The 17,013-nt window shown below is 47.6% G+C and overlaps 1 protein-coding gene across 1 annotated transcript; it reads left to right on the top strand.

The window, feature by feature from the left end:
• The first annotated feature begins 3,776 nt into the window (after positions 1-3,776).
• TMEM218 (transmembrane protein 218) lies at positions 3,777-9,561 on the top strand. The gene is made up of 3 exons (XM_018552383.1): positions 3,777-3,889; positions 4,464-4,566; positions 9,412-9,561. Exons 1-3 carry the CDS (start codon positions 3,780-3,782, stop codon positions 9,544-9,546), a joined length of 348 nt encoding a protein of 115 aa, XP_018407885.1. The 5' UTR covers positions 3,777-3,779; the 3' UTR covers positions 9,547-9,561.
• Positions 9,562-17,013: the final 7,452 nt, after the last annotated feature.

The raw sequence follows: 17,013 nt of genomic DNA, 5'->3' as shown, positions 1-17,013 counted from the left end.
GCGCGGGGGGGGGGTGGGGGGGGGGGTCACCTGGTCTGGAGACCGGGTAACACCCGGCCTCAGGGATGCCGCTGGTGTGAACTAGCCCTCAAGGTGTCACCTGGTGTGGGCCGCACCCCACTTGCGATGCCACTCCATGGGACTTGTAGTCTCTCCATTCACAGATAATGTCAAAGGATCTGTGAATGGATGACGCGGCTGTGTAGGCGAAGCCACACACATCTGCGTCAAATTAAGATGTCAGGAGCAAAAGGGAAAAAAATAGGGCCACAGCTGGAGTCTGATTGGCTGTAGAAAGCCCCCAAAAAACTATGATGTCTTAAAGGGACCCCACAGGTCAGAGAGCAGTCATCCAATGTAGGGTGACACTGACAGCTTGCAGCAGCCATTGTAGAACCCTACAGAGGTCGAAATGGGTTTGCTTGAGCTGCGGCTCATTGACCTCCCACAGGATGGTACCTGGATAGTTAGAAAAGGGACATTTCCTGTGATTTCCCATTGTGAACTGTTTCTTGGCATTCTGTATTCTACCATTCCATGCAGACATCCCTGTACAAGTGTGAGAAGTCTCAGATTGAAGCTGCCATTCCCACATGTATACATGTTGCATCCTGTGAATCAGAACTGACGCTTCCATCAGATGCATCTCACAAAGGTTTCTTTAACAATTTCCCTATCATCATTAGAATTATTAATATCATCCACATTATGTTCTAATGTGCACCGTGTATGTGATGGTTTTTATTTTATTACATTATCATATTGTTATTATGTCATTATATGAGCTCACACCCATGCTGGATGTGGAATGTATTGATGGGACACCGGAAATCGGTCATCTCCCGGTCGGGGTCACCCCCAGAGGAAATCATAGATCGCCTGGGTGCAGCGAGAGCGGAAAGCTTACTGTAGGGGACGCTACGCCAGGCTGTTGCTAGGTAACGCGTTTCAGCCAATCAGTGAGAGAGCGTGTGATAAGAGGGAGGCTGCGATTGGCGCAGCTGCCTAGAGGATACTGTATACTGAGGGCTGATTGGTTGGATTGCGTTGTCGGCTGCGACGTGTGGCGATCGGGACTGGCATGGAGGTCTTTTAGCCGGGCCAACCGGATAGTATCGGTCCTACCAGACTACACAAGGTGATGTGGGGGGGAGGGGAGCTGGGCTCAGAGGGGGTAATATGAAGGAGATGGGGGTCACAGGTTGTTGCTGGTGGGCCAAAAGGTTTATTTATGAAGAATCTGCGCTCATAGATCGGCCATAGGGGGATTTATGAAGGCGATGGGCTCATAGATCAGCCATAGGGGTTATTATGAAGGTGCTGGGCTCATAGATCGGCCATAGGGGGTATTATGAAGGCGATAGGCTCATAGATCGGCCATAGGGGTTATTATGAAGGTGCTGGACTCCTAGATCGGCCATAGGGGGTAATATGAAGGTGCTGGGCTCATAGATCGGCCATAGGGGGTATTATGAAGGCGATGGGCTCATAGATCGGCCATAGGGGTATTATGAAGGTGCTGGGCTCCTAGATCGGCCATAGGGGGTATTATGACGGTGATTGGGTCATAGATTGGCTGGGAGGAGGAATTATGACGGCTCAGGGTCATAGATTGGCCCAAGGTGGGTATAATGAAGTTGTTGGAGACACATATTGGTACAGTTGGGCCCAAGGAGGGGCATAATAAAGGCACTGGGGGTCAAAGATTTTCTGCAAGGAGTATTATGCATGCACCAAGGGCATAGATTGGTGCTTGTTGGCCCTGGGCGGGTACTATGAAGACACTGGGTGACCAGGTTGGTACTGGTTGGCCTGAGTGGGTATAATGAAGGCTGTGGGGTCAAATAGCAACTGCTGGCTTGGTGAAGGGGTATATGAGTCCATATGTTGGGTACATTAGTCCAGCCACACAACATATACACTATATATAAATTCCAGGCCATGTATACAATAGTCCCCCTTCTGCTGTATATACATTCCAGGCCCTGTATACACTAGTCCCCCCTTCTGCTGTATATACATTCCAGGCCCTGTATACACTAGTCCCCCCTTCTGCTGTATATACATTCCAGGCCCTGTATACACTAGTCCCCCCTTCTGCTGTATATACATTCCAGGCCCTGTATACACCAACATGTAGCCTTCGCCTGGTTCTATATCTCCTATGTGTTCCTGTTCTGTTGTGTCTGATCCGTCACTACCAGCTGATATGTGTTCTCCCCTTCTACATGGCAGGTTCCCCCGTCTGCCGCACGCTGAGGATGTGAATAGATGAATCGGCCATTGATGGAGGTGTGATCACAGGGCAGCTCACACAGTTTAGAGGGAATAACGTACCTTGCTGTCTCTGTATCTTCCTCTACATTCTCATTCCGTTCACAATCTGGTGATAACGCAGGAAATGTATCGCCAGTCACTTCTGAAACAAAATAGGATTGTGCTCCCACTTTCCATTCCTTTGTATCAGCACTACTGGTCTCCTGAAGCCACTTCCTGTCTATATGCACTCCAGCAACGTCTGCATGTCAGTTCTCAGAACAGGCTTCCTGCTGGTGACAACATTGGACCGTTGACCGCTTGTAGTCTCTACTGGGACACAGGTAGCAGGGTAACAATGCATGTATTGATTTCCTATGCCATCTGGTGGCTGTAATGCAGTATTACATTACATTCGACCTGAAAGGAGACTATACTTAGAATGGAGTCGATGACCCGAAATAGCTGCGCTGATCAAGTGTTCTGACTGACTTCACATGCTGCATTCTTGTTCTTGGTGGATGACTCAAGCTTCTGAAGCCAAAAGATCAGCATGATGAACAGGCGAATGGCATCTTTACAAAGCAGTCTGCTGTGGCAGTCTACATGTACTAAGAACGTTTGCTTTTGCTGTTGCAGTTTGGGAAGGCTGGACACAGATCCTAATGGGAGTGCCGACTGTCACTTTAGACAAGCTGCTGGCAGGCTTCTGTAAGGTTCAGCACAACTTGAAGCTTGTTGGGAGCCTGCTAGCTGACAGTCGGCACTCCCATTAGGATCTGTGTCCAGCCTTCCCAAACTGCAACTGAAGGGTGCTTGAAAAGCTTCAACCAAACCCGCCCAAAGCTTCAAAACTGAATTTTTGAAAACCCATTTAAAAACAATTCACAGAGCAGTTCGCCCTGCCGATCACTGAACGTTCATTCTGTGCGAATAGAGGCAGAAGTGAATGTTATTACTATGTGGACTGACTTGTGAAGATGCTGGTCGCCTGTTTGTCACGCTGATCCTCTGGCTTCAGTACTTTGTCACTTGCCCAGAACAAGAATGCAGCATGTGAAGTCAGTACAGGTATTCCAGGTCAGGGACTCCGAAAGCATTACGTACACATGATCGTGGGACAAGCGGCATTTTCAGGAGGGGGGTCAGGAATCGCTGCCTGTGTATCTCTCCCAACACAGACTTCCTTTATGGCAAGCTCTGATATTCCGCTCAGGAGCAGAAAAAGCTTTCATTCATGGGGTAGTGGCAGGACCACGGAGCCCCTAGCAGGGTGTTGGAAGCGTGCCCCTCTGACACCAGCCAAAGGCGTGCTACGCAGGACCGGGGGGGTGCAGACCGAATGAACTGTCCTGTATCTGAGTTCATGGTGCTGAGGAAATCATATAAGCTGAAATGTTGACTGAAACTGATGTTCCGTTATATGAGTATAACATATACAGCATGCCATGCGTCCGCCATCAGGGACATTGTTACCACTGACACCCACCACACACAATGCGTTTTCCTTTCCTTCTTGCAGAATGGCGACCACGGTTCTCGGCGTAGGCACGGGAGTATTTGTCATCTCGGTCATCTGGGTTGTCACCCTGCTGTTGTGTGTCCTCTTATCCCGCACATCTGGGGCGGCACGGTAAGAGCATTCCCTGATCCCTGTGTGTTCTGTGATCAGCTCCCACGTGTCTTCTATTTCTAAGGGGCAGAAACCTTCTGTGTACGTCTGTCATCGCAGGTCTCCTTAACACTGTACGGCCTTGTGTTCAAATATAGTCTCCACTTTACCAGACTGCAGATGTGCTGCAGGAGATGACCAGAGACTGCAGACATGCTGGAGGAGATGATCAGAGACTGCAGACATGCTGGAGGAGATGATCAGAGACTGCAGACATTCTGGAGGAGATGGTCAGAGACTGCAGACATTCTGGAGGAGATGGTCAGAGACTGCAGACATGCTGGAGGAGATGGTCAGAGACTGCAGACATGCTAGGGCCTGCACAATAAATACCAAATGGCCACAGACTGGCCCCAACGTGTGTAGACATAAAGAGAGAATTGATGAATAAAAGACACGGATGTAGAACTCATAGAGGAGAATGTTGTGTATGTGACGGGGGCAATGGTGATATATACCGGTACTGTGTGTGTATCTTTCATCATTAAACACGTGTGAATAGTTCTCTCCATTCACCTTTGCTCCTGTTTTCCAGAATCCTGAGTATTGTATTCTTCATCCTGGCCGTGATCGTCACTCTTATTCTGGTCTTCTTCCCCCGAGCGAGTGAGACTTCCACCCCAGAAAAGGAGTTTCAGGTATCTTGTTGAGTGGAGTGCGGGCAACGACTGAGTCCCTGATAACCGATTACCCACAATACAATGTTATTAATACTGAAAGGAAACTTGTGCACTCTCTACATCCCTACATGAAACCCAAACACACTCGTCCCAAGAGCTGACTGTTCACATCCCTACATGAAACCCAAACACACTTGTCCCAAGAGCTGACTGTTCACATCCCTACATGAAACCCAAACACACTCGTCCCAAGAGCTGACTGTTCACATCCCTACATGAAACCCAAACACACTCGTCCCAAGAGCTGACTGTTCACATCCCTACTGGAAACCCAAACACACTCGTCCCAAGAGCTGACTGTTCACATCCCTACTTGAAACCCAAACACACTCGTCCCAAGAGCTGACTGTTCACATCCCTACATGAAACCCAAACACACTCGTCCCAAGAGCTGACTGTTCACATCCCTACTTGAAACCCAAACAAGCTTGTCCCAAGAGCTGACTGTTCACATCCCTACATGAAACCCAAACACACTCGTCCCAAGAGCTGACTGTTCACATCCCTACTGGAAACCCAAACACACTCGTCCCAAGAGCTGACTGTTCACATCCCTACTGGAAACCCAAACACACTCGTCCCAAGAGCTGACTGTTCACATCCCTACTGGAAACCTAAACAAGCTTGTCCCAGGAGCTGACTGTTTACATCCCAGCTTGAGACCCAAAACAAGCTTGTCCCAAGAGCTGACTGTTCACATCCCAGCTTGAGACCCAAAATAAGCTCGTCCCAAGAGCTGACTGTCCACATCCAAACATGAACCCCAAACAAGCTTGTCCCAGGAGCTGACTGTCCACATCCCTACTTAATAAAATGCATTAAAAAGACAATATTTCCCTTCTAACATTCGGGGGAGGGGGTGTTGTGCTTCCTGTACAATACAGAACACTCGCATTGATAGGGAATGTTCAGTGACTGTGCGGAGTGGTTTGTGGGCACAGGGCTTTGTTCCTGTGGTGCACTGCACATGGGGAACGTGGCAGCTTTAGATGAGTCTGATCCCCCCCCCCACCTCGCCTACCAGATAACAGGTCACGGTATGAGGAATAGCTGCGATATAGACACTGCTACTCTGTCTGATTTACCTAGTCGCGGCACTACTTCTCTGAGAACTAATTATAAGATTTGTGTCTCCCTTTCCATCCTCCATGCAGCACGGCTCAATAGTCCATCCATAATACATGACTCAGGCTTTATACGCTGAAGGCCCACTAATTGGCTAATTAAAAAAGCGAAGCGCCTTGTGCGGACAAACATGCTGTCCACGAGAGACTCGTTCAGCGAGGAAGCCAAGGTCAGCCTTTAATGCGGGTGCATCATCCTGACCTTTCTTGTTGTAGCAGCATGTTTGGCAGCTCCCTGGAGTCAGTCCATGGCGGAGGATTGGTCTGACCATCGTCCTTTATGTTTTCACACTCCGTTTCATGTCCACCAGCTGAAAAAAAAGGAACTTTTATTTGGCTGCTGTTCAAAAACCTTTTTTTTTTTAAAATCATTTTGAGCCTGACGGGGAAATTTTCCAGTCTTTTCACTGATAATAGCAGGATGAGGAGTTGTGGTTCGGTGCGTATGGGGACCGACTAAGGGGTTTCTGTCACTTCTGAGTCTTGCCTGCCACAGTGGTCTAGTGTGTGATGTGTAGATACACTCACCATACACTCCCGCCAATTAAAACTGCAGCTTCATGTGGCCCTATTAGTGCTGCTTGAAGGCCAGCTAAGGGTACCCTGTGAGGACAGAAGAAGTCCTTTTTAGTCCATTATAGGACACAGGAGAGTGTTCAGGAACATTGGGTTATGCTGCTGCCTTCAGGAGACTGGACACTGGCAAAGCTGTAAGGACAGCCCAGTGTAACCTCTTGTACTCCCATCATGCTCTGGTTTTTTTTGCTAGTGTCCTAGGAGAGAGGACATCTTCTGTCCCTGGAGAAAAGTTACCCACATTTTTTTTTATCAAGATGAATTGTTCCTAGTTGCTGACTTCAGCAATTTCTGTTCATTTTTTGGATTGGCTTGTGTTGAGTGTTTCCCTGCCCACATGCGCTTGGGTTTTGTTATGAACTGAGCAGCTGCCATTTTTAATTTGCTTCTTGGATTTGGTGCAGACACACACCGGAGAACTTGAGGTCTTCAGCAGCCATTGAGCGAGTCTGGGCTTCTAGTGTGTGGCTGTACTCCTTTCTCATCCTGCAGTCACAGGGACAGACAGTGAGGTGTAATCTCCCCCATGAGGCGCACGCAGCAATAGAAACCGGCTCGTCCCAAGTCTATCCAAAAACAAAGAACAAGTAACTGTCATTGGGTTTTAAACACAAATGATCAGTGGTGGCTTCCATACTTCTCCCATGCTAAGATGGTAATGGGCTAAGGGACCCCCAGGGTGTTCTGTAGCTTTAAAAGTCAACGGTTCCTTACATCATTTTTAATGTTCAACACTCAGAAAATGTTTCCCGGCACCTTTATCATGGATAGAATTATTATTCATTGTTAATTTATATAGCGGTATCATCTCTTTGTGCCTGTTTATTAAGTAAGTGATACAAATAGGTATGAGTCAGAAAGATAATGCAAATCCCTAATGTTTAAAGTGAAACCGGGATCAGAAGGGCTCAGGGAAGTGGCTTTTCCGGCTAGTACTGGGGATAGCGGGCCGTTTATTTTTTTAACGTTTTAACTAGCTTATGGATTTGCTTTAACGCCCAACTCGCTAGTAGTCCAGCAGTGTAAGAAAAAAGCAGTCCTGGCTCCAATACTTACCTTATATCTGATGCTGCCCTTCAGCCCCCCAACTCAATGCTCTGTGATCCAGCACTGCACCTTTTCAGCGTTATCCATCTTATCACGCTGGGCTAGATTCACAGTACTCCTGGACAGGGATGAGCTCGGGTTTGGACTGAACCTGGTCTGGATCTGAGCTCCTTTGAACATGGAAGGAGCCCCTCTGAACTCGGAAGAATGTTTCTACTGCGGCCGCCCAATCATCCGCAGCCAGGGAATTCCCACTCTGCAGCTGCACGTAGGCAAAGGGGCGAGATGCATTGACCTTATCTGGGTACATGGTTATATTTGGTCAATTACATTGACCTAATATGGCCATGTGGACATATAAGGCCAATGAGTTGGGTTGGACTTGATGGACGTATGTCTTTATTCAACCCCAAATACTATGTAACATCATTTATGTGCAGCTGTGAGGCGGGGAATGCTCTAGACTTCAGCTGATTGGGCTGGTGGCCACATGTAGCTTCCAGGTTCAGAGAAGCTCAGGTTCAGAGGGGGTGCGGTCCAAACTTGAGCTCATCCCTACTCCTAGACAGGTGGACCCATGTTCCTTTGTAGTAGTTAATGCAGACAGGTTCCAGTCTCAGGAGTCATATGCAGCATGATTTCAGGTGCTTCTTCTCTGGTGTTTGGGTTGTATTGATTTGGCCTTTGATCACCTCAAGCTACGTCTGAGTTGTATTGAGGTGCCTTCGATCACCCCAAGCTACGTCGGAGTTGTATTGAGGTGCCTTCGATCACCCCAAGCTACGTCTGAGTTGTATTGAGGTGCCTTCGATCACCCCAAGCTACGTCTGAGTTGTATTGAGGTGCCTTCGATCACCCCAAGCTACGTCTGAGTTGTATTGAGGTGCCTTCACATTAATTTTATAGCAAAGGTTTGAACAGGAGCCAATATACCTGAATGCTGGCCTGCTGCCATACTCCTCCAGTCTCTTAGGCCCGACAAGCAGGTGGAGTTTCAGGAACTCTGATCTAGATCCTCAAAATACATTGGGACGTACTTCTCAAATTATCCGCAGGGAGCCCCAATGTTGCTGCCAATAGCAGCCCATCATATATTTCATCTTCTTTTGTGGCAAGTAACAATCAGATTGTGATGGGCAACAAGAATAAAAAGCCCTTCCTTACATTTATGAATAAGACTCTGCTTATAAGCGTTTCACTTGCAGATGAGACATTGCAAAATGTTTAATAAGCTATGGATGGGCACGGTCCGCTTCTTTTGTGTCGGGTATCCTGCCAAACATAATATAAAACAAAAAAAGGTTTCCCACGTCTTTCAGAGCCTTGTAGTATGATTGTGTGCTACATTTGCATCTACAGGGCTGATGTACACAGTCATTCCAATGTAAAAGCAACAGGTTGAGCAACACACATAGAAGCAAGTCAAAGCAACTCAGAAGCACCTTAAAAGCATACTTTTTTTGAGTTGCTTCTGAATAAGATTCCTGTGTACACAAGCCGCTAATTTGCTGTTTTTCATAGTTTGCTTCCGTCGCATATTATTATCATACAGGATTTATATAGCGCCAACAGTTTGCGCAGCGCTTTACAATATAGGGAAGACATTACAATCACAATACAAATCAAGACAAGATGGTAAGGAGGGCCCTGCCCCTGGGGGCTTACAATCTAAGAGAGAGGGGGAAGTGATACATGAGGAGGTAGCTGTGTGGGGATGAATTGTTTGAGAAAGCGATAGTTCAGTGGTTAGGTTGAGGTGGGATAGGCTTCTCTGAAGAGATGAGTCTTAAGGGATCGCCTAAAGGCAGTCAGAGTGGGAGATAGAGGGACAGGTTGGGGTAAGGAGTTCCAGAAGATGGGAGAGACTCTAGTAGAGTCCTGGAGGCGAGCATGGGAGGAGTTGATGAGGGAGCTGGAAAGCAGGAGGTCTTTTGAAGAGCGGAGTGTACGGTTAGGGTGATACTTTGAGACAAGGTTGGAGATGTAGCCGGGGGCAGAGTTGTGGATGGCTTTGTAAGTGGTTGTTAATATGTTGTATGTTCTCTTCCTGATACAGATTGTGGACACGTCCTTCATCGGCCGCTACGTCCTGCTGTCTGTCATGAGCGTCATCTTCCTGGCTAGTGTCTTCCTGTCTCTGCTGTACTACATTCTAGAGCCGGTGTACGCCAAACCCCTGCGGACCCGCTGATGTAACGCAAAGCAAGCCGCCGACGCTTTCCTTATGTCAAGACATTTGATTAATGTTCTGTACGATGGACTCCTGTGATACAAAGTCATTTCTTCTACATAAAGATGTTTTTCTAATATGAACATAAATGATTTCTTTTTTTTATAAGAAATAAACGATTTATTTTCCAGACCGGGCCTCTGTCTTCTGGCGTATGTGAAGTCACAGCGTTGATGTTAGCTCTGGCGGTCTGTTTGTTAGGTATACACCACATCTTGGCAGCGTGTAAAAGGTTTGCCTTGTGCTGCCTCCTCTCCTGCAGCAACGTTGGTGAAGAATGTTTAAAAGCTACTTGTCCCGAGATGTTTAAGCTGCTATTGCCGATTTCCTTCTGAAAATATTAGTACTTTCCAAGCCGAGACCCCAGAGCCAGCTTGCAGCATGTGAAGTTAGAACTTTTGACCTGCACACTTGTTCCAGGCCGGTAACTTAAAAGTCTTCAGCCATTTCTTTCAGGAGGTTACATTCAATGGAGATTAAGGCCTCACTCATACAAGTGTGCACATCTGTACAGCGTGCATACCCGTGCAGAGACCTGCTCCCTGGAGGGACAGGTGCCGCGTGTGATTGCATGCTGCCTCCTGTACATCCCTATGAGGACACAGCTACGCCCTGACCTGAACCTGCACATCCATGTAGGTCTGGGGTGCCCGCATCTGCACTCAGAGTGTGCAGGTTCAGGTCAGCGTGCAGCCGCATCCTACCATAGGGATGTACAGGCGGCTACATGCAATCCTGCTGGCTTCTGGATTGGATAGACCGGCTCCTGAATTCCATATTCATTTAATCACCCCTGGTCTGTTTCTTATTTTCTTTTATAATATGAAATGTATACATTGCCTGGACCTGGATTTAGCTAAGCGAATAGATAACAGCTATAAGGGTTGCCTCAGTTGGTCAGGTCTAGGGCCAGCAACGTCATGAGCCCAAAAAATGAGGTCAGCTGCCTACCTGAATATACTGAATGACCAGGTTTTCCCATCAATGGATTTGTTCTTCCCTGATGGCACATTGGGCATATTCTAAGATGACAATGCCGGGATTCCTCGGGCTCAGATTGTGAAAGAGTGGTTCAGGGAGCATGAGGCATCATTGTCACACATGGATTGGCCACCACAGAGTCCAGATCTTAACCCCATTGAGAATCTTTGGGATGTGCTGGAGAAGACTTTACACAGAGGTCTGACTCTCCAATCATCACTACAAGATCTTGGTGAATAATGCAACTCTGGCTGGAAAGAAATGTTGTGACATTGTATAAGCTTATCGAAATGACGCCCCGGTGAATGTGTGCCGTAGTCAGAGCTAAAGGTGGCCCAACGAGTGTGTGACTTTTTTGACCAGGCAGTGTAGATAAATGTCTTTCTGTCTCCTGAGGAAGCAGATTGTGAGTCTATGAAACGTGTTGAGAAGGCTGCTCACTTTCCACCACTGGAATCTGTTTATGGACTGGAAATACTTTTAGACTAACAAACTATGTATATTTGGAATGGAGTGGTGGTAAAGGACGGTATGCATAGGGAGAATATTTGTTTAATGCATCTCGGATTGGTCTGTGGACCCTTAATATATCTATACTGTATCGTGTTTTTAAAAATAATTTTCTATCATATATTTATATATATATATATATATATGTATGTATGTTTTGTTTTTTTACAGATTATGATTAAAAAAATATATATTTCATGATATCAATTGTCTTTAAGGGTTTGTCACTCTAGCACAGCCATTCTCAACTAGGGTGCCTTCTGACTTCCTCAGGGGTGCCTTGAAATCTTCCTGAGGTGAAGGAGGAGCTTCTAATGTAAACGGGTTCCTGATGTGAAGTGAAGCTTGTGATGTGAAGGGGGGCTCTGATATGAAAGGAGGGGGCTCCTATTGTGAGAAGGGGGACTCAGATGTAAAAGGAGGGGGACTCCTAGTCTGATGGGGTAATCTGATGTGAAAGTTAGAGACTCTGATGTGCTCCTGAAGTAGGGACTTCTATGTGAAGGGGGGACCTTATTTTTGCAGTGGCGGAACAATCACCATAGTGACCCAGTCGGCCACTATGGGGCCCGGCCAGGACGTCCCCCTGATGCTGTGTGGGCCATCTTGGTCGCTATGGCATCGCAGGCTGCTGGCTGTGAGGAGGAGGAACGTGCCGCTGTTCAGATCACATACAACCTGTCAGTGATCTGTGCAGCGGCGCGTCCCTCCCCACAGCCGCTGCTGAGTCAGTGACAGCCAGCTGCTGCTGCTGTGGAGGAGACTCTGCCCGGCATCGGCAGCGAAGGAGGACGTGGGGTCCAGTGATGGAGGAGGTAGGGCCCGGCGATGGAGGAGGCGGAGAGCGATCGGGGCTGCCAGGTAAGAGGGTTTGACCAGTCTATCTGAGACCCTGCACAGCCCACCATAGAGAGTCAATGGTGGGCTCTGCAGGGTCACTCTCAGGTAGGTTGCTTGGGATATCAGGTGGGCGTAACTAGAAATCACATGTCCCCATACAAAATTTTGCTATGGGGCCCTGTGATTTCTAGTTACGCCCCTGCATTTTTGTTTGTGTTTTTACATGCCCCCCCCCCCTTTAAATCCATTATATGTTAGACTGGGGTGCCTCGAGATTTTGCGTACTTTTAAAGGGTGGCCTGACAGAAAAAAGGTTGGAAGACGCTGCTCTGACACATTGAAGGTCCCATTTGGTTGCATGATTTGTTGGTTTCTATTTATGATTGGGACGCCATGCTTGGACAAACCTATCGGTCCAGTATGCTCAGGTTGTATGATTTGTTGGTTGCTATAAGATACAGGACATTTTAGTCGTTGATTTCCAGTATGTGAAAATAAAGAAATCAGTTTCCATACTAGAAAATCCCACTGCAGTTGCAGATCTTCCTGGCAGGGCCCAGACCAATCCAGCCATTGTATCACCCCCTACTTTGTTTTTAGGGTAGGGGGGGAGAGAGGGTGTATATGGAACCTGGCCACATTACACAGCTCGCAGCATTCCAACATAATGCACACTCATTTACTCTGGCTCCAGCCCGGGGTGATTTATGTGTACAATGGAGAGGTGTGAAGCCGGCCAGTTGGCCGCGTGGCCCCTTATCATAACAATAGCTGAACGTTTCATGTACCCCAGGGGCAAATTCACACAAAATCAAAATCTCATTATCGCTTGTTCACCACTACATCAACATTGTGTGTCATCAGGACCCCTGCGCAAATGGTGATTTTGTTCAATTAAAATCCTGTTGGACGGATTTGGCACTGAATATTTGTTGAGTAAAGGTCAATAGGACTAAATTACCTTTATTAATAGGACAGAGAATGACATAGAGGTTCAGACACTCATGTTGGCGTTTCAGAAGTTTGTCAGAACCAACCAGTTGACATAACTTATGGAAATTCAATATAGAAATACAGATTTATTTTTAGATGTTTACCCTAAATACCCTTTGATTATGGTCTGAGCCTCTGACCCTGGTGTATGTTTTGCAGGAATAAGGGGTGTTCATAGCAGACCCAATATAGATTCCTTTAGTCATAATTTCTTGTCCATTCACTTCCTCATTTGATTTTTCTAAAACCCAGATGAAGGGGGAATGCTGTGGCCTCCTAAATGCTTTGACTGGTTTTGTGTGATCAAATTTTAAACACTTATACTGTATATACACCGATCAGCCATAACATTATGACCAACTGCCTAATATTGAGTAGGTCCCCCTTTCAATGACCCTTCGAGGCATGGACTCCACTAGACCTCTGAAGGTGTGATGTGATATCTGGCACCAAGCTGTCAGTAGCAGATCCTTTAAGTCCTGTAAGTTGTGAGGTGATCGGCCTCCATGAATCAGACTCGTTCTTCCAGCACATCCCACAGATGCTCCCATGGATTGAGCTCTGGAGAATTTGGAGGCCAAGTCATCACCTCGAACTCATTGTTGTGTTCCTCAAACCATTCTTCAACCATTGTTGCAGTGTGGCAGGGCTCATTATCCTGCTGAAAGAGGCCACTGCCATCAGGGAATACCGTTTCCATGAAGGGGGGTACTTGGTCAGCAATGTTTAGGTCGGTGGTACATGTCAAAAGTAACATCCACACGAATGGCAGGACCCAAGGCTTCCCAGCAGAACATTGCCCACAGCACCACACTGCCTCCACCGGCTTGTCGTCTTCCCATAGTACATCTCGGTGCCTTCTTTTCCCCAGGTAAATGACACACACGCACCCGGCCATCCACAGGATGTAAAGGGAAATGTGATTCATTCAACCATGCCACCTTCTTCCATTGCTCCGTGGTCCAGTTCTGATGCTCACATGCCCATTGTAGGCACTTTTGGTGGTGGACACGGGTCAGCATGAGCACCCTGACCGGTCAACGGCTACTCAGCCCCATACACAACAAACTGCGATGCTCTGTGTGTTCAGACACCTTTCTATCAGAACCAGCATGCGCTTATTTGAAAACCTCCTTACATTGGATCATTTGAACAAGCCCTGAAATCCTAATGTCTTTTACTCATTTCTTTCTGGACTGATACAAAACTGGCAGAGAATTGTAAGTATTAAAAATGAGGAAAATAAAACTTTGGCTGGAGTCCCACTTTAAGACCGTTGAAAGTTGGGGGCTCTTTGTTTACCTTCTTGGCAGAGTCCTAAGAGCGGCATTGTAGTTAATGAGCTCCTCGGCCTGGCTGGGCTCCGTCTATGTAGGAAGCGGCATTATTGATTTAACCTTCGGAGAGGCTGAAGAACAACAGTGAGCCGGCCCGGTGGCACTGATCCATGTCTGGCTTGGACTCGAATGGCATGGCATAACGCAGTGCCTGTTTTATCACTGTGTTTTCTTATTGTCCAGACATGTTAACATTCCTCACTTCTACTCTTCCTGCGTTACCTTTTTGTATTTCCGTCTCGCCTATTGTTTCTCATATTTAATGCAGCTGAAGCCTTTCCTGAATTATAATTTTTTCTTCTTCATTTTGCAACCTGGAACATTGTGTGACCGTCACATCTGCACAGTCTGCCCACCCATAGCCAATCGGATCCCTACTTTCATTTTTAAAGCTTTGCCAGAAAAATGGCCGTTTGTTGCTCTGGGTTACGGCAATCCCATATCGTAGAATGAGAAAACTGGACCTCAGGTGGGAAAACCAGAGGAAAGAAAATGTTACTGATAGCACTCACACTGTATGGCACATGCAAGACAGAAAATGAAAGGAAGCATTGCCAATGTTCGATTTACTGTTCTTAAATCCCAACTCTGGGCACAACACAACCCCCCCCTCCCCCCCCCACACACACACACAGCAAGGGGTGTAGGGATAAGTAGTTATACTTACCTTGCTCCTCGCTCCAGCAGGCTCCCTCCATTCATGTGACTGGTTTGCCATTGTCTCCACTGTAAGCCACTGCTGGCCACAGAGTCGCTTTCCTCACCTCCTCCATGTACAATGCAGTGTTAATAGTCCTGCACTGTATGTCATGGCGTTGAGGGACCACCCTCAACCCGAAGCACCAGGGAGAAGAGGAGCGCACTGGAGCCTACTTTGTTGCGGTTGCACCCTCGCCTCCTCTACATACAATGCAGGGTTTGCATGCTCTTCTCCTCTATGTACAATGCAGAGTTTATTGCCTTGCATTGTACATGATGGTGTTGAGGGACCACCCAAAACACAGTTCAAGTGAGAGGAGGGGAGCCCCAGAGGCTCCTCCTTTGCGGTCACATCCTGGTCAAGAGTCAGGGAGAGGAGGGGAGCACTGGAGACTACTTTGTTGCGGTCACATCCACACCTCCTCCACATACAATGCAGGGTTTGCATCCTCGCCTCCTCCATGTACAACGCAGAGTTTATTGCCTTGCATTGTACATGATGGTGTTGAGGGACCACCCACAAACCAAAGCGCCAGGGAGAGGAGGGGAGCCCCACATGCTCCTCCTTTGCAGTCACATCCTCGCCTCCTCCATGTACAATGCAGAATGTATTGCCTTGCATTATACACGATGGCAAAAAGAGACCACGCACAACTCGAGTGCCAGGGAGAGGAGGGGAGCACTGGGGACTCCTCCTTTGCGGTCGCATTCTGGCCTCTTCCACATACAATGCAGGGTTCGCACCCTCGCTTCCTCCATGTACAATGCAGAGTGCATAGCATTACATTGTATGGGATGGCATTGAGGGGCCGCCCAGAACTCGGAGTGCCAGGGAGAAGAGGGGAGGACTGGAGCAGAGGGTAAGGTAAGTAATATTCCTCCTCTTGTACCCCCTAGGCCAGGGGTAGCCCAACTTCGGTTCTCCAACCATTGTGGAACTATAAGGCCCAAAAGGCATTGGAAGCCTAGACAGCCACAGGCATGACCTTCAGAGGCATCATGGAATTTGTAGTTTCACCACAACTGGAGGGCCAAACCTCTGCCCTAGACCAATGAACATTAAACCCTTGGAGTGTGGTGGGCCCTACTACAAGGGCTTTTTCTTAACTTGTACCCAGAGTCGGGCTTTAATGTGGAAGTTTAGTCAAGTGAATGAGGAAGGATTAGGTCCCCGCTAGACGCCCCCCCAACCCCTCCGAATCCAGTAAACTCTGAACTTCCTGTATTGAGCTGACAATGCTGCACTGAAACCCCAATGTGTTGTCAGCCCAGCCCTGGATGAAAGTGCACCTTCCCCTTGTGTTATGCAAATGAGGAGGGGGTGTTCTGTAGTCCAGAAGGGGAGAATGTAGGCAGGACTGGCAACACCATTGGCAGAAGTTTTCAGAACAATAGTTTTACTACATGTTGAAGCCAACAGAGTGCGGACATTGCCTTTTCCTATGCCACATGCTTGGCACGGACCAGCTCCATCCAGCCGCCACCGGTACCCTCGGACACGGGGCGCAGCGAGTGGCGGTTTCCCTTGGTGTCAACACTGCATGGGTTTGAGTGCAGCAGCGGCATAGGTCTCAGCTGACTACAAAAAAGGAATCATCAGGTATTTTTTTGCACGTGACGTGCGCCATTTTTAAAGAGACAAAACGCGGGGAAATGTGCGTGTACTGCATACGTTTTTTTATTATTTTGCTCAGACATACACTTTACAACACAACATCCGACTGTCTATCCGCCAGCTAATGTCTCAAAAACACAAAGTATACGCTTCCGAAAATGACAAAAACATCGCTTTGTAAAGTTCCTTTGTGATCAGAAGGTCGGAAGTTGTAAGATTGCACCAGATAAATGCTCTTTTTATCCCGGGTGTTGGGGGGGAAGGGCGTAGTAATGAAATCTCCGGAACTTTGTGGGATACATTGTATACAGACAAGAAATAAAAGAAGCTGAGCTCTCATTGAGTAGAAGCGATGATCTATTACCGCCCAGCGCTGTTATTGTAAGCCGCGTTTAGCCGTTGAACGGCCTAATCCTTATTTAATGACTCCCAGTGTATCCCCCTGCCCCCCCC

This window comes from Nanorana parkeri, unplaced genomic scaffold (assembly GCF_000935625.1).
Source record: "Nanorana parkeri isolate BGI_ZX_2015 unplaced genomic scaffold, ASM93562v1 scaffold5, whole genome shotgun sequence".
Lineage (NCBI taxonomy): Eukaryota > Metazoa > Chordata > Amphibia > Anura > Dicroglossidae > Nanorana > Nanorana parkeri.
Note: the sequence above shows the minus strand (reverse complement) of the source record. Positions and strands in the feature narration are given on the sequence as shown.

Coding starts and splice junctions, on each gene's coding strand:
- TMEM218 (XM_018552383.1), top strand. CDS start 3,780: ATGGCGACCACGGTTCTCGGCGTAGGCACGGGAGTATTTGTCATCTCG. Junction 3,890..4,463: donor CGCACATCTGGGGCGGCACG/GTAAGAGCATTC, acceptor CCTGTTTTCCAG/AATCCTGAGTATTGTATTCT. Junction 4,567..9,411: donor CCCCAGAAAAGGAGTTTCAG/GTATCTTGTTGA, acceptor TTCCTGATACAG/ATTGTGGACACGTCCTTCAT.